We start from the raw sequence: 25749 nt of genomic DNA on the forward strand, positions 1-25749 counted from the left end.
CCAGGAGCATCGCATTACAAACACTTTGGTTACTACATGATTCCATATGTGCTATTTCATAGCTGTGATGTCTTCACTCTTATTCTACAATGTAGAAATAGTAAAAATAAAGAAAAACCTTGAATGAGTAGGTGTCTCCAAACTTGTCTGATATTACATCACACACACACTACAGAGATGCATGTGCACACACATACTGTAGGTGCACTCATTTAAAAAACGTTTTTTCACTGATAAGATAAACACATGAACACTCCAGTTGGTTGAGGACTAGCTGTCAGCTTGGACTACCTTGATGGGGAACTGCTGAGTGACCTCTGGTAGATAAGGAGCTCCAGCCTTGGTATTCTGAAGTGCCACCACTATGAAGTACTCAAACAGCTTCCTCTCCTGTAGGTCCATCGGGCCCCTTTCCAGGGTCCGGCACCGCCCCGTCTGCCTCAACATGGACTGCACCGATGACAGACGCTGGCTATGAGCTGACACATTAAAATACACTTAATCCAAAGGAATGGCAGATTTCATCCAATCATTCCTCCTCTAGAAAGAAGAGAGCACAATACATTTCAGTTCATGCACACATGCTCACACATTCTTGAGGATGTCCTCACCTTTCAATTTTTCCTCTGTGTCACTCTCGGACTCACTGTTGTCATCGGTCACTGCATCAAAGAGAAACAAAGTAAAAAAATAATGAGTGAATGTGACCACCACATTGTAAATAGTGTGAAATAACATTTGTGGCAGAACATTTCCACATATGGCATAGTACTCATTCACAATAACAAACTCTTTCCACATTTGTGTTTGATTAAGCAACAACAAAATGTTCATCTGAAAAATGGGTCAAACGCAACTGACCCAAAAATGTAAACATGCCCATAAAGCTAAGTGGACACATATGGAGGAGTGTTGTTGCTTTTATGGAGATATGAGGCAGTGTTGTCCAAACTGTGTAGCGAAAGCAGCTGTGAAACTAACGGCTAGGGGGTTAGGGGAACAGTGGGATAGGGTCGTAAGGGGGTAGAGGTGTAGCAGTGTAGGGGTATGCCTTTAAGCAGCTTGAGCCCCTTCCCCTCACCTCTCCCTGAGCTGGACTCAGTAGACTGAGACACCCTCTTCATGCGTTTCTTCCCTCTCCTCAACTCGAAGATGCCGTTGATCTTCAGCACCATCTGTAGGGAGGAGAAGTAGCACAACAATAGAATCCTCCATCGTAACTTCCCAGAACCACCCTCTCACTAATACACAGCTCTTTGGTCATTGCCTTGCCAAAAAATGCAATTACGACAGTATTACTGGCAGAGGCATTAACAGACCGGCAGCAACCATACAGTACTATTCTGAGAGTTGTTGGACACAACACTTGTTGGGAGACATTCTCTCTCCATGAAAATATATTGTCAAAATAAATCTTTAACTGTCCTGTCTAGGGACATTCTCTTAACTGTCTCCGTCCTGTCTAAGTTATTCCCAGACAACTGCATGAGGCAGGCTATGCCTTGGCACTAGACTGGGACGATTGACAGCACCAGGCACCCCAAAGCAGTAGACTGTGCCTGTAAATCACTGAGGATGGGGGAGGTTAGGCGTCTGGTAGGCCCCCCATTTACCTTGGGGATCTTTCTGCGCCTGCGGTTGTAGGGGTCTCCTGAGAGACTGGGAGTGTCGTCAGGGCTGCTGGGGGTGGAGGGGGGGCTGATGCGGGAGGGCGAGGAGATGCCGGTGTCCCGGTTGGTCTTACGCAGGTCCAGGAGCTTGAAGCTGCGGCGTTCTGAGTTCTGCCTGAAGAAACCTGGCTTTGAGGACAGCTGGAGGAAGACAGAATAGAGGAAGAGGAGGAAGAGCGGGAGGCCGAGACGTGTATTAATGTGTTGTTTTTTTCCTCCTGAAATTGTATAGTGGACATCTATGATTAGTTCACAATCTGATCACTACAAGCAGTTGATTACTATGGTCACATTCACTAGAAGCACAATGCACATTACTAGCAGGGACAATACATTCTACATTATGCACCTTGGCCGGTGTGTCGGGGACAAGGGATGAGGGTGAGGAGATGGGTAAAGAGCGCTTGTTTCCAGGGCAACTTCTCTTCAACTCTATATCTTCGTAAGGGTTCTCCTTTGACGGAGGGTCTGCAAAGGAAACAGACCGCCACATAAAAACTCAGCAACATGCTATCGAACCAGGATTCTAATGTCCTACGTTTCTAATTGGACGGCAATCTACCCAAACGAGTGCTCTAATTAATTGCCAGTATGTTTTGGTTGCATTTCCAATATTTTTGCTCCAGATGTGTGTATGTACAGACCTGCCAGCAGCAGTGCTTGCTTGCAACCAAGATCATATTTCACCAAGATAAACTGCCCTCTCTAGCACAGATGCAGTTTACACTACAGCACCAGTAACTACAACCATTGCTGTGAGCGCAGATAAGAGAGAGAGAGGCAGGGACAGTGAGGCCCATTTTCCAGAGCCGGGGCCGGTCTCTTCTCCCTCGTCGATCCATCTACCAGATGGACCTGTTGGAGGGGGACGTCAGACCGGGACAGACAGTTCTTCCCCCTCCTCTCCTCAGAAAAACAAGGGATCAGCTAGAATACTGGTTTTCACATTTCACTGGCAAACATCTATATCATTATAGGCCTACTACTGTCTGTGGTAGAGATTTCTCGAGTGATGGTTGCTGCTTTGTCTATTTGAAAGAGCAAGCTCAAGTTGGTTGTGTTTAGCTTTTCGGGGGGGGGGGGGGGGGGGGGGTTAATGGTGGAGACACTCATACCCAGTTCTAACAGTCTGCAGTCCCGCCTTTGCCTCCCTCTCTGTAGCTCCAACTCCAACTCTTCCTCCCATAGGCACTTAAAGCTGCTCCTACAGTGAGCCATGAGTTACTTGACCCATGGGGGGGCCGGGGGTTCGGTAGACCATGTCGTAGAAATCACTCTAGGTACACCACTTAGACACTAAGAAAATACAGACTAAGTATAGGCAGCACCCAAATGCAATAAAATACACCATTTGATTGTTATGGTTGAGCTCTAAAGCACGGACCTGAATATACCCTAGATGTAACGACCAATACTCAGTGTGTGAGCGAAGAAAACTATAGAAACCAAGGAGAATGTTGCCAAAAATGCACCAGGGGACTAAGCCACAAATATGCCCCCCCCCCCCCCCCCACACACACACACACACACAAATGTGCAAAACTCCATTACACCAACATGATATTAAACAGGCTGGAGGTGGGGTTAGTTCAACACAGTAGACAGAATGTAGAAACGTAGGTAAGAGAACCACATTGTTACAAATAACAATACCGAAGCAGCATGCCTCTTAATTAAAAAGCACAAAAGAAAACCTTGGTAACACATGGGTTGTGTTCAGTAACAAAACAGCTTTGTTTTCCACTGAGTTATGCTAGTGTAACCTACTGAACATGCCCCTGAACTCTGTGACATTGAGTTGTCCCTGAGCAGAAGGGCCCATGACACGAGTCAACCCTTAAACACTTCCACTATCCAGTGTTAGGAACATACAGTATAAGAACATACTCTGTATATGTGGTTTGTGCAGAAATTCTGATGTTGCAAACAAACCAACACAGCTCCAACCAACTGAGCCATCAAGCCTATGTTAGGAACATATACTTAGGACCAGGAAGATTGTGTGTTACCTAGGATATCCTCGTAGACATTTTCCTCTGATAAAGTACGTGGGAGGCCCAGTCGGGACTGAGCGTACCAGTCCACCCTGCTGCTCTCTGACGACTGCAGCAGATCCTCAAACTCATAGGACTTCCTGTAGGACAGACACACGGATCAGCCAGGTGGGAGAAACATATTGGTAGTAGAAGTAGTGGATTTAAGGTAAGGAACACAAATAATCTGACTTGACAGTATTGGCTGGTGGTGAAGATTCAAGATAAACTGTTTGCATATGCTCCCTCTCTACCTCTGGGACCGAGGTAAAGGAAGCAAAGAAAGGTAGTTCTAGACTGAAATGCCTATCTCTATAGCCCTCCAGATGGTAAAGGTGTGTGTAGGCAGACTGACAGATACTCCTCTTGGCCAGCTCTGAATGCCCATCTCTGTGTGTGTACCACTGCTGCCAAACAGTCTGGCCCAGTGGGAAACAGACAGTATCTCTTCCAGTAGGACTATTGTTCTGTAAAACCCACAAAAGACTGCCATTTTGCACAGCCTCACCCTATTCCATATTTAGCGCACTATTTTTTACCAGTGCCCCAGTTGGGCACACTCTCCCAGCTAGCACATTTGTTTCTTTGGAAGTTGTGGAAACATGTATTTGGTTTGGTTGTATTTGGTTATGGCTTCGTTCCCAGAACGAAGCCATAAGTTTCCTGACCAGTAAAACTGAAGTGTTTTTTTTTTACGCTCTGAGAACACTTGTTCTGGGAATGTACATTTTTAGGTTGCAGGGAGGTTCGGAGAAGATTTTACTATGGTTCCCTGAAAGTTTTCCTGGGAGGTTAAGGTTCTGAGAACAGAAATGATAGGATATTTGAAGGTAATAAAATAAATGTTCTGAGAACAGCTGCTAAATGTTGTAATTGTTTAGAAAGAAATTAGGAAGTTATTCAAAAACTTAATGTAAACTTTCACTGAATGTTTCAATAAGACTTAATAACACTGCTAGCTTAGTTTAACTTGTGAACTCCAAGCACAGATAGGACACATGACAATGAATTTGCTTAGGCATTAATCATGCAAATGCATTATTAAAATGTTTTGTGGCATGGCGTCAGTGAGGAGCAAACTTTTTCCCCCTGGCACATTTTCTGGCTGGCGCTCATATTGCCTTCATTGTTGTTTTCCTTACAAATACTAACTTAGGAATGCACACGTGTCCAATCAAACTAACTGCATTATTTTCTGTATATCATGATGTCATTTCCAGGGGCTCAACCTTGGTTTTAGAAGTGGGGGGTATATACACATATGACAGGATATTATTATTATTGTTTTAAAGTTACACTCCAAACAGCCTACCCGAACACTCGGAAGCGTCCGCATGGTCCTAAAGAACACCAATGCCTCGTTTTAATCACATTCCAATTATAAAACTGAGGGAGACAAAAGTGCAATTTCAATGTGTGTGTGGGGGGGGGCATGAAAGTTGTGCCCCTGGTCATTTTTTAGCATAATGTATCTTCAAGTACTGGTGACAAATCATGCATTCCGATTATTGCATAGATTGTAATGGACATGTGTGTGTAAAATACTTTTTTGAAAGTTGTACTGATTATAATGAGCTAATGCTAAGCTATTTGCCAGCTATGTGTGGTGCCATGTTTGTTGACATTATACAATACATTCTGGGTGTCACGTAAATGTCTGTCAGATCAAAGATGTTATAAAATGACGTGAAGGAATGGTTCACTCATCTTTTGAGTAAACTTCCAGAAGTGAATGAAGGGAAGTGAATGAATGGAAGGGGGGGGGTGTGTCTACAAACAGACCAAACTCCTCTTCTTTGGTTGACGCAAAAAAAGAAACATGCGGCGCGCACAAACTATCCATCGTCGGATTACTTTTGATTTCTAGAAAGTGTTTTACTCAATTATTTTGACCAATGGTGAGCTCACCTGTGATGCGACAAATTGCTATTAGCTAATTAATATTATGGTTTCTGTCAGCAGAGAGTTGGATAAATATGACCGTTTGTGTGATGTCACTCTTTTCTCAGTTAGCGCTAGGATTAATGTAGCCTACATTTTCAGGTTTTGATGATTGTGTTATTCACAGAAGTATCGACAGCATGGCCGGACATTGCATCCAAAAAATAAACTGGTCAAATTCAGGGGATAACTTTGTTAGGACTGTGTTTGTGCCAAATGTTTGTGAAAAAAAGTGTGGGGACAGCTCAAATGCTGACTGTTGCTTCAATCGAAACTGGACATTCTAATCACACCGGTTTGAGCGTACGCTGCAGGGACCACTGTAGAATGATCACACCCGTTTGTTGGCATGTGTCAAAGGGTTAAGTGCTAGCTGGGCTGAAACTTGGGCCAACTTCACAAAGAGTTTGGAAACACAGACCTCAGCTGTGTGAAATTTCCATATTTGGTATGGAACATTACATAGCCAGACTACGTCTTACGAGAATGCAGTCTACTAAAGAAATCAACAATAGAAACATGCAAACGCTTGAGTCCAGACAGGGGGTTTCTTTAGTTCTATGCTTGAAAACACGTACTGTGCTTTTAGAAGCCTTGGATGAACGTCGTCTCTTTATAGCCTCACACTTCATCAGTGAAAATGAAAAGTAAATCAATGCCACGTAAGGGCTATAAAACGACTCCACCATAAGCCCTTGATATTCAAGGACCAATCAACCACAAAAACACAGTGCAACATGTTATTGTTTCCTGCCAGGAGTCTCTTGGCAAGGTTCATGTTCCATGTGTACATTCCACAGCTTCAACCAATGACCTCACCCTCTAGAATGCTATGATGAGCAGAATGACATCGCCCCCTCTGATTCAGTGCAGATGTGCAGAATGAGACGCTGCACTGGATTACTGGATGAAGTATGCGGTTAGGGTAAAACATGTACAGGGAAAGACTGCTGTACCAAAAGACAACACCGCCAATCTTTGATGTGGCAATGAATGAATCTGTATCTGAATCGGAGGGTGCTGTATTTCCTCCCATATTGTCTAATTTCATCTCCGTCTGATCTCTGCCTCTTACCTGTTACTGCTGTCTCGGGTTCGGTCTGCCCAGGGTCTCCTGCAGACTGCTGGCGGGGGGCAGGTGGGTAGGGGAGGCGGGGGGATGGAGGGCAGAGGGGGCAGGTCACGTCTCCCCTTGCCCAGGCTCAGTCCTGAGGCTGGGGTGCTGGGAGGGGTGTGGTGCTGGAATGTTCGCTGGGGTTTAGGTAAGGGGTTGATGGAGGGACTGGCAGCGCCAGGCTCAGTGTACACATTCTCAGGGTCATCTGACCTCCGCTGCCGCGATGACCCCACAGGCATTGACCCCATAACGTCCAGTGTCCCAAATATGGGCTCATTCCCCCTCCTCTCTGCCTCCTCCAGCTCCTCGGAAGGAGGGCAGAAATAGTTCCCAGGCAACACCAAGGAGGGATTGGTGGGACCCTCTTTCATGGCCTGCTCCAGTTTCTTAATGTGAGTCAAAACTGACTTATTTTCCTTGGCTGTCTCTGTGGGTTTACTACTGCCTCTGAGGGGTCCTCTATCCAGTATCACCTCTCGGTCCCCCTTGGTAGTGGGGCCCTCAGGTGACTCAGGTGGCCATAAATCCCCCAGCTTTCCTGCATGCTCCTTCCCAGAGTCCTGCCTCTCCCAACTGACCAACCTCTTACTGTCCGGCCTGTGGACCTCCGAGATCTCCTTCTTTCTCACAGACTCTGGTTCCTTGTGCACTGTGGTCAGCAGACATGGACCACTTCCAACCACTGGGGTGGTAGGGAGGGTCTCCTTTTTTCCCTCCCATTGGGAGATCTTGTCCCGGATGCTGGCGCTGGTCTTCAGACATGCCGATGTCTTGAGTTTGCTGCAGCCGACCAGTCCGTGCTCCATGGTGGTCTGAGGGTCCGAGGTGGCTCTCCTGTGAGCCAGGATGGTGTCAGTCCCGTCTACAGGGGAGACCAGGGGGGAGAAGGGCTGCTTGGAGGTGTCCCTGTCCCCACACACCACGTCTGGCCGCTGGGGGACCGCAGACGGAGCCTCCCCAACCTTCAAGCCGCAGCACTGGAGCCTGCACACATGCATAGGAACACATGCGCACACACACACACACACACATTAGGTATAGCAGTGCCACACCCATCCCAGACAAAAACAGGTGTAGACAAAGCACTAATCATCGAGCTCAATTCTGGATATCCACATAATATCTCTGTGTAAGTATTGTCTAGGCTCTTCAGATATAAAATAACTGCCACTTGATTTGATGGCGTAAATAATAAGGATTTCTCATAAAACAACCTTGTCGAACAATATGCGTTTCTGCACAATGACTGGGTCGTGACTGTTTGAACGCGAGGTCAAAGTTCACAAGCAACAACCATTTCTGAAAGTGTACACAGCCAGGAGAGAGGCGGCAGAGAGCAGACGTGCATCTTTTCTAAACTAAAGCTGACCCACATACTGACTCCATGTTGGATCAAGGCCAGTTCAAATTATTTGGTTTTAAAACAAACAGAGGAAACACAACCTCTGACTGCAACTTTTGATGACATTGCTTTATTGTATATAGGAAATGGAGAAATCAGCAATCTTGAGGGAAACCTAAAAGAAATGGCCAGTACAACTTCCCTTCGCTCCCTTAAAAAATGTTGTAATGAGCAAGATAGAAGAGTAATTGGGAAAAACATGCAAATTATCTTGGTTTTAAAAGCTCTGAGGAAGGCCTTGAGGCCAATACGTAAAGCTCAATAAAGAGCAGTGATTACTATCAAGAGCAGTGTGCGGGGTTCTTCTTTTCTCTCATCTCAATCAACTGTTACCATGCACCTGCAACAACGATCCCTCAGATGTAAAAAATGTATGCCTCTCCCTTCAGTTGAGGCTGTAGTTTTTATGAAGCAGAAGAGGAGAAGAACTAGCTAGGTCAAACTGCAAAGCCAAGAAAAAGTGGGAGGGGAAAGGAACAGACAGAGGGAGTGAGGGGAGGCAGAAGGGGATGAATAGGGTTCTTCTTCTTGGCAGGGAAAGGCCTGTTTCCTAAAGAGAGCCTGGCTAAAAGCAGGGAAAGGCCTGTTTCCTAAAGAGAGCCTGGCTAAAAGCAGGGAAAGGCCTGTTTCCTAAAGAGAGCCTGGCTAAAAGTAGGGAAAGGCCTGTTTCCTAAAGAGAGCCTGGCTAAAAGCAGGGAAAGGCCTGTTTCCTAAAGAGAGCCTGGCTAAAAGCAGGGAAAGGCCTGTTTCCTAAAGAGAGCCTGGCTAAAAGCAGGGAAAGGCCTGTTTCCTAAAGAGAGCCTGGCTAAAAGCAGGGAAAGGCCTGTTTCCTAAAGAGAGCCTGGCTAAAAGCAGGGAACTATGGGAAGGCTGTATCTCACCCACAGACGAAGGGAGTAGGACGGTGGGGGTGGAGGGGGCGGTATGGGGCCGGAAGAGGGTTACAACAACCATCTCTGGCCAGCTGAGCTAACAGAGCATGAGGAGACAGGAAGAGAGGAGGGAGGGGGGGGGGGAGAAAGGACATGACACTAACAAGAGATCATGAACAGTAGTTGGGTCTACAAAAGGCACAGGCATGCATTTGAATGCACTGCCATGTCAGGAAGGTCCGTTGGTTAAAATGTTACCACAGATACAGTGGGGAGCTCACAGAGCTATAGGGCTTTACTCACCACTAGTGACAACAGGGTGACCAGTAACAGTATCCAGCTGGCAGACGGAAACCTCTGCCCAGCCGGCCCTCCATTGTGGGAGCACAACATGGGACAGTTTGCCTGCCACCGTTGCCCTCTGCCTATTTCTAAGGGGTTCCGTGGAGCGGACTGTAAAATGTAGACAGGAAGTAGTGCAATACAAACCCGTTGACTGATTGGTAGACACAGTTGTCAGTGTTGGTACAGAATCGCAGGGCCGTCCCACCAGTCATTGTGCTAGCAGCTGGCATCCTGGAATGACAGAGAAAAACAGTCAGACACAATTGTTTCCAGGTAGTAGAATTAGATTGCTATGGGTCTGTTAGAGGAGATCATTTGTGGAGGACTTATTCTCCTCATGGAGCAAAAGGCTGGAGTCGGACTGTCACACAGAGATAGACGTAAATACCAAGAGTCACGCAGGCTAATGGGTATGCTATATACTGGTGGTTTTAAGCCTCCATCTGAGTTCTGTGAGCCTTGAAAACACCTGTAAATCATAACTGCAGAAAGAGGAACAGACCTCACGGGTTGTGAGGAATCTCCCCAAACTGTAGATCCCTACTCGATTAGTAATTGGAGGATACACTTGTAAATGATGCTTTAAATGATGTTGAACCCACGGAAGTTAACAGAGGACAGTCCATGTGGCACATGGGGGAATTTGCAGTGTTTTCCATTCATGTAGCTTACCGTAATGCAATTAAGGCCTATTAGGAAAACATCAGCAACATTCCAACACAAAAGAAGCAGTATTCAGTTCAACTTGAGAGGAATGTTTTTTCACTTGACAACAGATCACACAATCGATCCTCTTCACGGACTAACTACCTCTCCAAGAAGACGTGGAACCTGCTCAAGAGCAGTGCTGAAACATTTTGTTTACCGTGTTACCCTCCATCAATCGTGGCTCCCCTCCCATTCCCCAGCTGACATTTTCCTCTGTACTTTATGCTAAAAACATAGTCAAAAGGTAGTGCACTATATTGGGAATATGGTGCCAATTGGGACGCAGACTAGACAAACACTCAGCGACCAGGCCAATAAATGCTGGTCAAGCGTCCTGGCATGATTTGGCTCAGGTGTTAGCATCAGGGGACGCATCTGGGCAAACGCCTGTTAGCAGTTAGACAGACGGACAGACTGCTGGACAGACGCACACGTCCCACACACACACACATACACATAGCTAGACAAAGCAGTTCCCAGAAGCAACAGATGGGGGAATGTGCGTGTGACCTCACCCAGATGTGCTAGAGGGCTCCAGGGCATCCATGAGCCTTTAAACATTTCCTGAGCACTGCCCACTCCAACAAACGCCCCCTCAACCCCAATAAGCACACATTAGCTAACCCTGCTGCAACCCCTCACCCCAGCCCTCAGGGAATGCCTGCCCAGTCGGGCAATATGCCATACATTGCTATCCACAGAGTAGCTGAACAAGTCATTGAAGAAAATGTCCCAATTTGGCTGAATTACAAAAGTTGTTGACTTTCTGAACTCTTCCTTGGCGGAGTCAACTGTGTAGTTGGCCCAGGGGGTTCATCCAGCGTTTTGAAACTGCACATCTCAGGGGTTGTTTTTTTCCACTTCAGTGTTTAAGTATAACTTGACACTGGAGAAATGATGCTCTTGGCTGACAAACCCCTTACCGTGACGAAGTGCATTTTATCTGTCCGTCTCTATTCCTGTCTCTCTACTCCTCCATCCCTCTCTCCCCTTCTGGCGTCTGTTGGAGAAGTACCCCCAGAGAGGGAGAGGAGGGGTTTGCGTCAGGCCCTCGCCTGCAAGCCCAAATGACTTTCAGCTGAGCACTATTCACACGTCTGAGGAGAAACTTCAACCCCCCCGCCTCCCTCGCTACAGGACCATTAAAAACAGAAATCCAGTGGATAAGGGCTGGAACATTTATGCATCCCCAGAAAGATCAAGTGCAGTTTTACATTTAATTTATTTTATGGGTCAGCAAGACGGGGTGGTGCCCATCACCGAGGGAAAAGTGAGGGAGTGGAAGGAAAGGAGAGAGCAAATGGAGTGAGAGAAAAAGAGGGAAGGAAAGTGGATCTTGTGAATTGTAATACAAGAATAACGCTACGCAGTGAAAGAGGTTGAGGCTTTCAGCTGTCATTCATTCTTGGGAGCCCCAGGGTGAAAGCAAAGTGCTGTTCTAGGAGTTCTGTGATGGAACGCCGACTGCTTTACTGCGACACTGCGTTCTCCACAGTTGAACGTGTTCCGTGGACTCAGTCCCACAACTCAAACTGAGGAACACGTCATTGTTGAGTGTAACTGACTGACCATTACAGGCTCCAGGTTTCCAAATGAATCACAAAGCCTGGCACTACAGTGGCACTACAGCTCCATATGATGCACTCCCCCACACCTTTAACTCAATGTGACAGCCAATGAATCCGTATCTAGTAAAGTTGTAAACCTGACAGCGCTGCCAGGGAGTTTTATTGGGACAATTGGGAGAGAGCTCTTGGAGAGAGCGCGAGAGAGAGACATAGGGCCTTAGCCACCTCTTTGTCCCTGGCAGCCGTTAACCCTGACCCAGGAAGGGAGAGATGACAACCTCCACAATGATGTGGCCAAGGGACGCCATCTGCTCCGGCCAATAAAAACATCACAGGGAAATGTGACCCCACTGACCTTTGCTCTCTGACATATCTGATTGGTGTGACAGCGGATGCACGCTGCGGCAGAGGAACTATGGGAATGAGCATTGTTCAGAAGGGTTTGGGACTGTTGATGTGTGAGAGAGAATAGATAGGACTGAAGATAGATAGGACTGACTGATAATGCCCAGACCTTGTCATCAAAACACATCAGTAAACCCCTGGCCCTGCAAGAAGACCAAAGCATAACATGTGTGTGTGTAGTGTGTGTGTGTAGTGTGTGTGTGTGTGAGAGAGAGCGTGAGTGAGCTTTAGCCAAAGGGTCAGCAGCAGGGCATCAGGGCCCCATCAGTTGCATAATAAACCCAACAGGACAGCAGGAGATTCCTATCAGCAGATGGCTGGTCACTGGGTGTTTGGACACATATACAGTTACATAAACACAGGGGTGAGCCAAGTAGGAAACTGCAAAGGGGACAGTGTCACGGTAAAACAGGGAAGATGGTATGCACATTTAAATATAGGGAAGTAGGGTGGTTATCATGTTTTTAGCATGTTTGTTCAAGATGTATTCAAGTGTGCGTGGAAGAAAAAAATGTTTGAGCATTGTAAGAGTGTGTGATATATTCACTGGTGCATGCGAGTCAAAAAGACAGGGAACAGAAGAGGAGCACAAGATGTGTTAAAGGAGGAGCTGGGGGACTATGACCATCTGCGTTAATGCTATAAATCCCTGTTCCACAAAGATCTGTAGACAAACTGCTGTAACCCACACAAACACGCCACTGAGCCTGATACCGGGCCGGGGCTGGGCTCTGTGGACAATAGCAGCCCCACACTGACGGCCCTGGAAGCCTTTGACAGAGCCCCAAGGACCCTGGATTGCTTTACATAGGACACTAACAAAGCAGGATTCACAACCTAGCTACAGCCGGGTCAAGGAAACAGACTAGCAAGCCCAGAGGAGGCACCATGACATTCCACAACAATAGGGCAGCTACAAACAATCCACTGTCGACTTCAGAATTCAGCTTTTCATGGCATCTGTGACTAAATAAGAGTCTGCATTCCTAGCCTCACAGCACCTCATGGCGAATTAGACATGGACTTGTCATTCATTTTGTTAGTACCAGTCTAAGTGGTGTGTTTATTGGTGCGGAATCAGCATTTATGACTTGATGTGATGGTGCCGAGGTCCAGTGCCGAGGTCCTGTGTGGTCGTCGGTGTTGTCAGTGCCGAGGTCCTGTGTGGTCGTCGACAGTGCCGAGGTCCTGTGTGGTCGTCGGTGTTGTCAGTGCCGAGGTCCTGTGTGGTCGTCGGTGTTGTCAGTGCCGAGGTCCTGTGTGGTCGTCGGTGTTGTCAGTGCCGAGGTCCTGTGTGGTCGTCGGTGTGGTCGTCGGTATTGTCAGTGCTGAGGTCCTGTGTGGTCGTCGGTGTTGTCAGTGCTGAGGTCCATGGTGTTGTCAGAGTTTAGACCAGAGGAGGCTGGTGGGAGGAGCTACAGGACAGGCTCATTGTAAAGACTGGAATGTAATTAATGGAACGGTATCAAACTCAAACATATGGAACCCTCATGTTGGCCTCCGTTCAATGAATTCCATTACAGCCATTACAACGAGCCCATCCTATAGCTCCTCCCATCAGCCTCCTCTGCTTTAGACCTGGTATTATCAGTGTCAGTTCTGTTGTCAATGTGAAGTCTTGAATGTCAGTAGTGTTGTCAGTAGTACTGTCAGTGATAAGTCCTGCTGTTGTGAATAGTGTTGCAGGTCTCTCTGAGCTGTGGAGGCCTGCAAGCCGCTCCTCACAGCTGCTTCTCAGAAAGACATGACATCATCCGTCTTCTCAGGGAGCCTCCGGAATGGGGGAGCGCTAAGTCATTTCCACATACCTAAAAAAGGACAAGTCGCCCACGGCGGCCCCAGATATCACAGCTAGCAAGAAGGGACGCTACACCAAAGAGTGATTGTCCAGGATGATAATTCACCAGTGGTTAAACTCAAATTGCTACTTCATGCCCAAGGAGAAAGGATACAGTCCTTCAGAAAGCAAAGCAGCAGATGGAGAGAGCTGCTCAAAACTGCGGCAGAGAACTTAAGTGCAGGACGCTCCGATTAAAATTTCTCGCTCTCCCTGTATGGCTAAGTGTAGAGCCGTGTCTATCCCCACACGGTGAGGTTTGCTTTAACAAATGCTAAAGCCTCGTCTGCAATCAATTGAATGCGCCACTTCACATTTAGCAAGCTCTCTGCGGAACAGCGAACTTTGCAGACTCTCTCCCTCCCTTTTCCGTTGCTGTTGGAGAGCAATATGATGAGAGCTGGAGGGAGAGAGAGATGGAGGAATTTATTTTTACTCTGAAGGAACTTCCAGAGTATGTCAGAGGTAATGCGAAGCCAATTTGTTGTCAGCCCTGCTGCAGGATGTTGTAGGGACCCAGGCCAGATATGAAACAATGTGCTGGTTCAAATGATGTGCTAGGGATTTCACCTGCTCACATGCTGACTTGACCTGCTTCAGTCTGACAAAGATTCATGAGAAAGAAGAGGGGGGTGGGGTTTGGGAGACGTGAAGGCTGTATGGAGGGAAGGAGGGTTTGGCAAATGAACAATGGAATATTATCTAGGCTCAGCAGTAAGTCTATCTCTCTTTCTCTCCCTCTGTCTCTTCCCTCCTCCACTGCCTATCCTGGGTCCCAGCCTCTTTCCCATGCTGATTCCATAGCAGGTTGTCTGGCTAGCAGCCAAGCAGGTCGACTGCGTGTGCAACAGGCCTCTGGATTTCGCTCCCGGTCCTTCCCCTCTCTCTTATTTTATCACCCGTTTCCCGCTCACCATCTCTCTCCCGTGCTCACTTTCTCACTCTCTCCCTTGCAATCACCCCTTAGCGCCAACCGTCTCTGCATTTCTTCACTAGATGTAGTAAACATCCCTATCAGGCGACCCATGGGAACCCAGAACGAGTAGACACACAGGGGCCGCCCTGCTGCCCACGTCCCGTCCAGGCCCAGCGGGACTCCCCCTTAGCATGGCGTGCCTCTGCTCAGCCGAGTCGCCCTGCCCCTCTTCCTCCATTGTTAGCCGTAGGGAAAGGATGGACAGCAGACAGAAACAAAACGGGGTTAGCCACAGAATGAGACAGGAACTCAAGGGGATACCACAAACAATTAATTGTATCAATCCAATCTAAAAATAACCTTGACATGTATTGTCATGCATTTTTCACACCCAAGTATAGCATTTCTTGTTATTGTGTGGTTTGTATACAACTGTAAGTAGTTGCTTCCAAAACAAGGGTTTGTACCGTCTACCCCACAAAGGACTGTAGGACTGAATTAAATATGACCACAATGGGTCCCCAATTGCAAACCTCACAGGATATACAGTAATTATGGTGCATGACCACAGGGTTACCACGGCTACTCAGAAACCTCTTACTGTTCTGGGCAAACACTATGACAAACATTTGTCTTGTTTGCCCTTGTGTTTTTTTTATGACAGTCATACAGACAGAGAAAGTGTGAATGGCAGGATGTGGGTCAAGTGTACTACTTCCTGTGCCCTCTCCATCCCACCTCACTGTGGTGTAGGCAGATAAACTGTAAAAACCTAGAGAACTCTTGACAGTTCCTCTGCTCTGCCTTTCACCACAGTAAGTCCACTGTTCTACTCTAGGGCGGAAACAAGAAGCACCAGTCTTTATGAAAACAACCTTACAACCGATCCACCTGTCAGAGCGGAGGTTGTAAATGGGTTGAAAGCCCCACAGCATGCCGATCGGTAACCTCAGCAAGCCTTTAATAGTAAGGGCTTTCCTTCTCTTCCCAGTGAAACCCATTCCACTGACGTTGCAAATGGTGTGGCTAGTATGTTAACGATGTGCTTAAGGACTAGCAGTGATACGACCAGGCTCCAAAACCAGGTGTTTAGGGTGAAGCTACTGACACCGCAGTCTGGAAAGCAGAGCAAAAACTCACTAAGAAACTAGTGTGGTTACTTTTAAAGAGGTTGACAGTTGTTGGACTGGGCTCAACTCAACTATGGAAAGAGTAACCTTGAGAGAAGACGAGAAGAGGTGAGAATAGAATCAGGGAGAAGACGGCAGAACAGAGAAGAGCAAAATAATATAAGTGAAGAGAAGGAGAAGATGAATCAATGAGCAGTGAGGGAGGCAGAGGAGTAAACGATCACCATTCAACCCATCTGGGAAGAAGGATCGGATTTCAACAGCACACTACTCCTCCATACTCCCTTCATCCCCTCCTCTACAGACCTGTCTTCCCCTCCTCCTCCCAGGAAGAGACTCCTACATGTGCTTCCCCTCAACCCAATCTGCTACCAATTACCCTGCTGGCTCCACTGACCATGGCCTATGCCAGCTAATCTCGAAGCCTGCTTTACTGAGAACAGCTAGCTATAGCTACCACTATATTAAAATGAGCCAAGCCTGCTCTACTGAGAATAGCCTAGCTAGCTAGCTAGCTACCTACCACTATATTAAATGAGCCAAGCCTGCTCTACTGAGAATAGCCTAGCTAGCTAGCTACCTACCACTATATTAAATGAGCCAAGCCTGCTCTACTGAGAATAGCCTAGCTAGCTAGCTACCTACCACTATATTAAATGAGCCAAGCCTGCTCTACTGAGAATAGCCTAGCTAGCTAGCTACCTACCACTATATTAAATGAGCCAAGCCTGCTCTACTGAGAACAGCCTAGCTAGCTACCTACCACTATATTAAATGAGCCAAGCCTGCTCTACTGAGAACAGCCTAGCTAGCTACCTACCACTATATTAAATGAACCAAGCCTGCTCTGAGAACAGCCTAGCTAGCTACCTACCACTATATTAAATGAACCAAGCCTGCTCTACTGAGAACAGCCTAGCTAGCTACCTACCACTATATTAAATGAACCAAGCCTGCTCTACTGAGAACAGCCTAGCTAGCTACCTACCACTATATTAAATGAACCAAGCCTGCTCTACTGAGAACAGCTAGCTAGCTACCACTATATTAAGTGATCCAAGCCTGCTTTACTGAGAACAGCTAGGATCCAAGTCTTCTTTAAGGCGGCAGGTAGCCTAGCGAAAGGTTGCTGGTTCAAATCCCTGAGCAGAATAGGTGAAAAATGTGCCCTTGAGCAAGGCATTTAAACCTAATCGCTCTGGATAATTTCACATGCGAAATGACTCAAATGTAAATAGTTACAAATTTGGCATATATTAGCTGATCCAAACCTGCCGAGCTTTCTGAATAAAGCTCAAACTAATGAACTAATGAATCTGCATTAGTTCATCCAAGCCTGCTGAATACCATAAACTCAAATCTTCATAGCTGATCCAAGCCTGCTCGTGTTCACTTCATCAGACCTCTTCAGCGTGGCCTTCTCTAGATGCACAACAATCAGAAACTCTTGCACAACTCCATCAAGCCATACATACAGTAAGTGAAAATGAAGCGTGCATACAGCTGCAATAAACCAACCAGTGACAGATTAAGTCAGGCCATTAACTATTAGACTTGCTAAATAAAAGCAGCTCTGGAAATCATGAAAGTGCCCCTGCTATGAGTCTCCTGTGTGTAGCTGAAGCGTTGACGAAGGGTTTCACAGGGTGAGGAATAAGCTATGTAGCAACAGAAAATACGCACACACACACACACACACCACAGCCGATGAAGCTAGATGAGGTTTCACCTTGTCCTCAACCACAATGATGGTGGGGCGAGAACATGTCTTGTACTTCAGCTAATGCTTGGATCTGTTGTTGGAACACCAAAACCTGTCAGCTCCACAAAGGAAATGTGCTATTCAATAACCCAAGATCAAACAGCTGATGGAAAAACTAGTTTTATTCACATGGAACCGTCGCATGAAATAAGTTTAGCGTTACTTTATGACTTGAACACTACTGACATACCCCTTCTCGCCGGTTCCTCTCACTGCAACTGACATGGCTAGTCTTGAATAGGCCTCAGTGTATATGGACCTATTGCAATGCACATGTTCACTTATTCTCTGGCACCGGATCAGATTTGTCCTCCTAGCCAGCCTCTCCCAAATGAACTCGCTGCCAAATTCTCCTTCTCTTCCTGTTTTCACCCACATTTCTGGGGTTCCGCCTGAGAATTCCCTGCAGAGAGCTCCCGATCCCATCCCTGCACGTCTGTGCAAGAACAGATTTGTATAATTCCCTTGCTGCTCCCAGAGGAATGGTGCGAGGCGAAAGCTTGGGAAAATGGTCTCCCAGAGTCAAAACTCCACAGCACAATGAAACAGACACTTTTGACCCCCACACACCCAAAGACCGGCAACTGTGAGCCTAAGCCAAGAGAGAACTCAAGATACAAAACCTAAAATGAAAGAGTAAGACAAGCGAGAATTCAAGAGAAAACCTAACAGAGAGAGTTATGCAGCAGTCAGTGTGATCTTGTTGGAGACAGAAGCTGCAAGTGATGTGTTTCTGCATGATCAAAGATGCCGTGGTCTCTCCAGAGCCATGCTCATTTAGCTGTTACACCTGGGTGAATCTCCAGGCATTCTTTCAATTCTCAGAAGTGAATATAATTGTCAGAAACATTATTTTCTCTTTTCTAAGGTTTAGTTTCAAAATAGCAACTTCACAGTTTAATTGGACTAGGAGGATTCAATATTTATAACTTTAAGACATTAATGTTTGAGAATGGTGCTATTAAAATGCCCCCCCAAAATCACCAAACAAGATGGTATATTCCACTAATTTCAACATCTGAGGAGAGCCTACAGTAGGCTACACATTTTGGAGGTTACTGGGTTGTCTTTGTGGGTTCCCATTGTCAGACCCCGTGGCCATATTATACATGCAACAAGGCAAATATGTGCTGGAATATTTTCCACCTTCACTGTAAGCCCAGAGCAGAGCATGGTCACAGCAGCCAAAGTCAATGAGCGGTGGCGACGGTGTAGCCACACGAGAGCGACCCTCTGGATAGTTGCCAGCGCAGCTTCCAAACGAGAACATGCCCAATACTCTAACTCTCTCTCTACGATGATGGTGGAAGGGACTGAAGCCCTGTGAGTGAGTGTGAGAGACTGCCAGTGGAGACGCAGGCTGTGGAGTTGCCGAGGGAGAGCCGACAACATGGAAGGGTCACATGACTGGTTAGCTCTTCTACCCCGTGCCTAACAGACTGACTAGGCGTCATTTCCCCTGGTACACCACACCTCCCTATACTGAAGTTACTCTATGTAAACAAAACAGAAGGGAAAGGATATTGCTGTCCTGTCTTGTTAAATTATCTAATTGAGGCCTCCCGGGTGGCGCAGTGGTTAAGGGCGCTGTACTGCAGCGCCAGCTGTGCCACCAGAGACTCTGGGTTCGCGCCCAGGCTCTGTCGGGAGGTCCGTGGGGCGACGCACAATTGGCCTAGTCCGGGTTAGGGAGTGATTGGCCGGTTGGGATATCCTGGTCTCATCCGCACCAGCGACTTCTGTGGCGGGCCGGGCGCAGTGCGCGCTAACCAAGGTTGCCAGGTGCACAGTGTTTCCTCCGACACATTGGTGTGGTTGGCTTCCGGGTTGGATGCGCGCTGTGTTAAGAAGCAGTGCGGCTTGGTTGGGTTGTGTATCGGAGGACGCATGACTTTCAACCTTTGTCTCTCCTGAGCCCGTTCGGGAGTTGTAGCGATGAGACAAGATAGTAGCTACTAAACAATTGGATACCACGAAATTGGAGAGAAAACGGGGTATTTGTTTATCTCATTGAGATCACAGCACCAACTAGAAACATGTTTTAATACAGCAAATGAGGCAGAGGAACTGAACCGGCTACACTGGCCTGACAGTTTAATATGAGCAACAGCTTGCAAGCACAGATTTTGGATGGTGTATGTGTGTGTGGGGTGCGGGCTAACTGAAATGTATGAAAACCATTTACATGCAGATGTTTTTTGTATTGGATATATTTACCATATATGGAGACAGAAACAAACATTTTACCTTACCATAAGTAGACAAATGATTAAATCCTTTCAATAGAAATAAAAACCATTTAGTTACGAATGATGGAAAAACGTTTTCAACATACATAAAATGATAGTCTAGAAACTAAAGCTTTGGTTGTCTTCCATGTCTTCTCCCTGGACCTCCTCAATGTCCACCTCTTGAACATCAGACTCTGAGGCCTCATCTTCACGATCACTCTTCAACCTTGTTGGGTGGCTCGTTGTCAGGCTCAAAGTCTCAAATTTACCCGGATGGCCACCAATTTTTCAACTCATGTATTGGTCAGCCTGTTGTGTGCGTGTTCCCAAACAAGGACAAGTTGCACTCCGAGGTGGCTGATGTTGGGATTTGGAGGATGATGGAGGCAGGAGGTGCCGAGGTGCAGACGGTTGCAATTCCAAGAGCCTCAGATCCACAAAGTCCCTTCCACCAGGTGGCTGATGAGATATGTTGGCATAACTGCCATATTGCATCTCCATTCCAAAGCTCTTGCTTGGAAGTGTACTTTGCCAGACTGCCAAGAACCTTGCCCTCCAGGCCAAGGTGGCGAGACATGGTAGTGATGACACCATAGGCCTCGTTGAGCTCTGCACCAGACAGGATGCAGGATGCTGAGCTCTACACCAGACAGGATGCTCTTGCCAGCATACTTGGGGTCCAACATGTACGCTGCATTGTGTATGGACTTCAGGCAGGAGTATTCACGCTTTTTGATGTTTCAGAACTGCAGTTTCCTCTGCTTGGAGCAACAGTGAAGTGGGCAGGGCAGTACGGATTTCTCCTCTTTTGTCTGCAAGTAGAGTCTGAACATCAGACAGGATGGCATTGTCTCCCTCAATCAATGCAATGGCTACTGCTATAGGTATCCGGAGTGTCAGGCTGCTTACCACTCTCTCCCAAAATACATCATCCAGGAGGAGCCTCTTAATGAGGCTGTCCATATCGGCAGACTGTGATATGGTAATTTCTTGGAGAGACTCCTTCCCCTCCAGGAGACTGTGAAACATGATGACAACACCACCCTAATGGGTGTTGCTGGGCAGTTCCAACGTGGTGCTCTTATTCTTCTGACCTTGCTTGGTGAGGTAGATTGCTGCTGTAACTTGATGACCCTTCACATACCTAACCATTTCCTTGGCTCTCTTGTAGAGTGTATCCATTGTTTTCACTGCCAGGATGTCCTTGAGGAGCAGATTCAATGCTTGAGCAGCACAGCCAATGGGTGTGCTGTGAGGGTAGGACTCCTCCACTTTAGACCAAGCAGCCTTCATGTTCGCAGCATTGTCTGTTACCGGTGCAAATACCTTCTGTGGTCCAAGGTCATTGTTGACTGCCTTCAGCTCATCTGCAATGTAGAGACCGGTGTGTCTGTCATCCCTTGTGTCTGTGCTCTTGTAGAAGACTGGTTGAGGGGTGGAGATGTAGTTAATTATTCCTTGTCCACAAACATTTGACCACCCATCAGAGGTGATTGCAATATAGTCTGCTTTCTCTATGATTTGCTTGACCTTCACTTGGTGAAGAACATTCAGAAATCTCTTCCAATACACATTGCCTGTGAGCATCAGAGGTGAACCAGTTGTATACACAGCTCGAGCAAGACATTCTTCAGCATTTCTCTGACTACGTTCCTCCATTGAGTCAAAAAAAACTTCTGATTCCAGGAGGACCATGAGCTGTTGCTATCAATAAGGTGTCGGATTCATCATTTTCACCTCGAATAGAAGTAGAGGGACTTTTGTCAGAGGTTGCTTGTTGTGAGCACTGAGGGAACGTTATGCACTTGGCCAGATGATTCTGCATCTTTGTTACATTCTTTACATATAATTTGGCATAGTATTTGCAAATGTAGACAGCTTTTCCTTCTACATTAGCTGCAGTGAAATGTCTCCACACATCAGATAGTGCCCGTGGCATTTTCCTGTAAAGATTAGAAAAAAAATGAGTAAAAAAAACAATATACAATTCCATGTACAGAAATAGGTAAGCAGTTAGATTAAAACAACTCCTTTGTAAGATACATGTTATAAATTGAAGCATGTATAAACAGGTGAATTAACAATCCTCAGTTAGCAGGCTCAAATAAGCTAAAACCCACATGGTAGCAAAAACTAGCATAAATTGTGAAGTTAGAAATTATTTAAACACACTGCTGTAGGCTACTATTTAATAACAAAATCATGCATGTCATAAAATATATTCACCCCACCCAGTATTGTAATCAATAGTTACCGGAAAGCATGTAGTCCTTGGCTCAGACAGTGTAGTAGTGTGGGCTCAATAGCATCTCATTAGTGTGCAAGATCTTGAGAATCAGCTGTACATGTGATGGAAGAGTGCACTGCACATGTGATGGAGGAATACACTGTGCATGCAGACGGTTGCAATTCCATTGAATTAGGGATAGTTTAACCAAAAAATGCCACAAGACCTAGAATTGCCTTGTGTATCCCACAAAAAAAAAGTTAACTTATTAAATTTAAGCAAAATTCCCCAAATCCATAACTTCCCATGGCAAATTTCTGGAAGTTTTTCGGAAAGTTTCCGACTTCTTGAAACCCCTACTAGCAATGCAGGACACATTCTGGCTGCGTCACCGTGGTAACCACAGCTGCTTGTCAATGGCAGCAGTCTGAAGGCCCCAGTTGGGTCCTTGGCCACAGGGGGTGCCTGGTAGAGTGCCTGTAGAAAGCTGGTTCCTGTAAGAGGGCAGAGAAATGGCTGTCCTCCTCAAAGACCTGCTGTCACTGTTCTATGTTCAGGATAATGGTCATCTGGTGAGAGGGGACAGATGTCACGCATTCACACTACAGATGCATCTCAGCGTGCGAATAGACAGCTTGATCTGTCATTGACTAAGTCCCAGCACACAATTTATGACTTCTCCAGTTGGCCCAGCACTGTTGAGTCAACACATCTGATTCCCTGAGATCCATTTATCCAATACATGATGGTTTCCAAACCAGCTGAGATTTAATTGTGACAAATGACAGTTGTCACGATACTAAACATCTGGCTTCACTGAAAAAGAGACTAACAATGTCGCTGCATATTGGGAAAACATACTCAAAACATCTAAGACTGAGCACTTTCATTTGCCTTTTGGTTGTGTCTGTATGCATGAGTATCTATGCATGAGTGTGTATGAATGGCTGAGTAAGTGTGTGGCTGGGAAAGCAAACCTACAAAGCAGAGCGTCACACAGCAGTCATCATTCTGTTGGTCTCTCTCGCCACTCCAGAGAATGTAAACAGCTCACTAATCAAACAGGCCGTTGTTGGCATCTGATAACAGAAAACAAGGGGTTCTGGCTCTCCACCAGTCATGCGGACTTACTGCAGGATTAAAGGCTTTAGTACCACGTCACAAACCAAAACAGACCTTCTCTCAATACTAATCCACAGTCCTTCTCGCCACAGAACTACAAGACACTCAATACAGCACAACAGAGCGACGCGGGAAAGAATGGAAGAATGTTGCATGTGATAGCACTTCTAGTCGAATGAACTGAAGCGCCAATCAAGACTGATTTCTTCACTAAGGAACAGCAAGAGTCGTGTCTGACGGAACGTCAGTTTTGAACGTTCCTCAGTTTAGTATTTTTAAGTTAGGTAGAAAGCTAATAGAACATTACACAACAGAAGAACGCCAGGATCAGGAGGAGGTCAGAACCTCATTGAATTAAAGAGGATGACTGATAGTCGTGTAAGAACTCAGGAGAGGTTCCTGGTAAACTGTATGGCATGGCATCAGAGCTTCCTCTGTCTCTTACGGTCACCCCAACTCCACCCAAATTCCCCCTCCCTTAACCCCAATTCACACCAACTAACATGAGGTTTTCATTGAGTTCAGCTTTCCTTGAGGAAGGCCCGGTCCAAAATGTTGGTTTTGACAGTGATTAATATGCAACAGTATCAATATTGTTAACTTGATTTGTGGGCACTCAACTCCTCCCACCACCTTACAATTTCCACCATCAAATGTATATCACAATAAACTCCTACTTAACCACTACACTCAGAAAAAACAGGTGCCATCTAAAACCTAAAAAAGGGTTCCTCAGCTGTCCCCATAGGAGAACCCTTTTTGGTTCCAGGTAGAACTCTTGGGTTCAATGTAGAACCCTTCCACAGAGGGCTCTATATGGAACTGAAAGGGTTATACCAGGAACTAGAAAGGGTTCTCCTATGGGGACAGCCAAAGAACCCATTTTTCTAAGAGTGTAGATTACCTCTAATGACAGCTCTAATGAAAAACCAACAAAGTGCTACCTTCCCCAGAGTGTGAGATGCACAGCCTGTCCCTTGGGGATGTTTCTTTCTTCTGCCTCCGACTCCCAACAATACAGAGACTCTACACTGGCTGGATGAAGAGCTGCCATTGTTCCTAGAGCTGAAGAATGTCTCACCTCACTCATCTACTTATCCACTCTGCGCCTCTCTCCCCCTCTACTCATCTGCTCTTCTCTAGAAGCTGGACTGGAATGCACATATTTCTCTCCATTACCCTCATCTAACCAAAACATCTCTCCTGCCCTTTGCTCATTTCATATATAGGTAGATGAGGGCTGACACCCATTAATCATTCTTACTGCACAATTTTTAGTAGGCTGACACACACACGCCTGTCTTCCTAGGTATTATAACATGGTTCTGTATAACGGAATTGGTGCAGTATGATTAATTGACAGCCTATTTGAACATTCAAAAAACACTTTAGCTGGAGCCAGAGCAGACCGTAATTGAATATTGCTCAAGTTAAACAGACAGTATCTTCAGATGTGCTTTTGCATATGTTTGTATTTTGATAGCACATGTGCACACACACACACACACACACACAGTACCGCATCCAAACAGACACAAAATGCATGCGCGCTCAATCAAACGCACATAAGCTAACAAAACCGACACACTATAAATGACCTATAGTCCAAAATGTACACTAAATACTTAGTAAAACATACAATACCCACATTAACACACTTAAATATGTTACTGGTTCAGTCCCATAGTAAAACATTTAAAAAGTTCAAAGCATAACATTAAACACAAGTTGATCTTATTTTGCCATACCTTTCTCAGCTGGATGAGCCCTGTAGAAGTGCTCTTGAAGTGGTTTGTCATTTTGTGAAATCGGACACTGACAGCATCCACTGGTATGACTTCCTTCAAAGCAAAATTGCCTTTTCCCCCTTTCTCCTCTGGTTTTACACCCCTGCCTCTGAGCTGCACTCTCACTTAGCATAGACCCTGCCCCTTCTTCCCAAGCAGAAAAAGAGCTTCTCCAAGATTCTCCACAAACTTGTTTGAAAAAGGACAAGTCAAGGCGGTCCCTCCCCTTTCAGCCTTCAGGTTGAAATGTTTTCAGTTATTCTGTCCTTTTGCCTTCTCTCACTCACACACATACTCTCTATCTATATTCTCTTTCAATGAATTTGCCGCTCTCTCTTTCTCAAACTTTTCCCACCCCTCCTTCCTTCATGATCCCCCTCCCTTTTCTGCCTTTCTCCCTTATTCTAGTACCGCCCTCCTTTTCCATCATCAGCTCAGCCCCCACCCCCAAGCCCCCACAGCTGTACTAATCTGCAGCTGGCTGGGCGATTGGAGCCCCAGTTGCTGTGGAAATGGAGTGTCCTGCTCAGAAGCGGAATTGAGCAGGAAGGGGCAAAACTGAGCATAACTGAATACTTAAACAAGGGCCTCCTCCGGGAGCCAATTAAAGGTTCTGAAGGGCCACTCTTCCGCTCTCTGAGAGGATAGTGGGGGTTTTGCTTTCCTGCCCTCCACT

The 25749-nt window shown here is 46.3% G+C and overlaps 1 protein-coding gene across 1 annotated transcript in view; it reads right to left on the minus strand.

Annotated features, from left to right (window-relative positions):
* Positions 1-25450, minus strand: part of si:dkey-82f1.1 (DENN domain-containing protein 2A) — a 40258-nt gene extending 14808 nt beyond the window's left edge. Inside the window, exons 1-9 of the mRNA XM_020455622.2 lie at positions 25035-25450; positions 9525-9611; positions 6720-7745; positions 3680-3804; positions 2020-2138; positions 1614-1811; positions 1082-1175; positions 612-662; positions 292-479 (exon numbers count right to left, since the gene is read on the minus strand). Of these exons, the coding sequence (XP_020311211.1) occupies positions 292-479; positions 612-662; positions 1082-1175; positions 1614-1811; positions 2020-2138; positions 3680-3804; positions 6720-7745; positions 9525-9610 (1887 nt within the window). The 5' untranslated portion in view covers position 9611; positions 25035-25450. The remainder of the gene's footprint in view (positions 1-291; positions 480-611; positions 663-1081; positions 1176-1613; positions 1812-2019; positions 2139-3679; positions 3805-6719; positions 7746-9524; positions 9612-25034) is intronic.
* Between the last annotated feature and the right edge of the window lie 299 nt (positions 25451-25749).

The sequence above is a fragment of the Oncorhynchus kisutch genome, linkage group LG22, assembly GCF_002021735.2.
Source record: "Oncorhynchus kisutch isolate 150728-3 linkage group LG22, Okis_V2, whole genome shotgun sequence".
Taxonomy (NCBI): domain Eukaryota; kingdom Metazoa; phylum Chordata; class Actinopteri; order Salmoniformes; family Salmonidae; genus Oncorhynchus; species Oncorhynchus kisutch.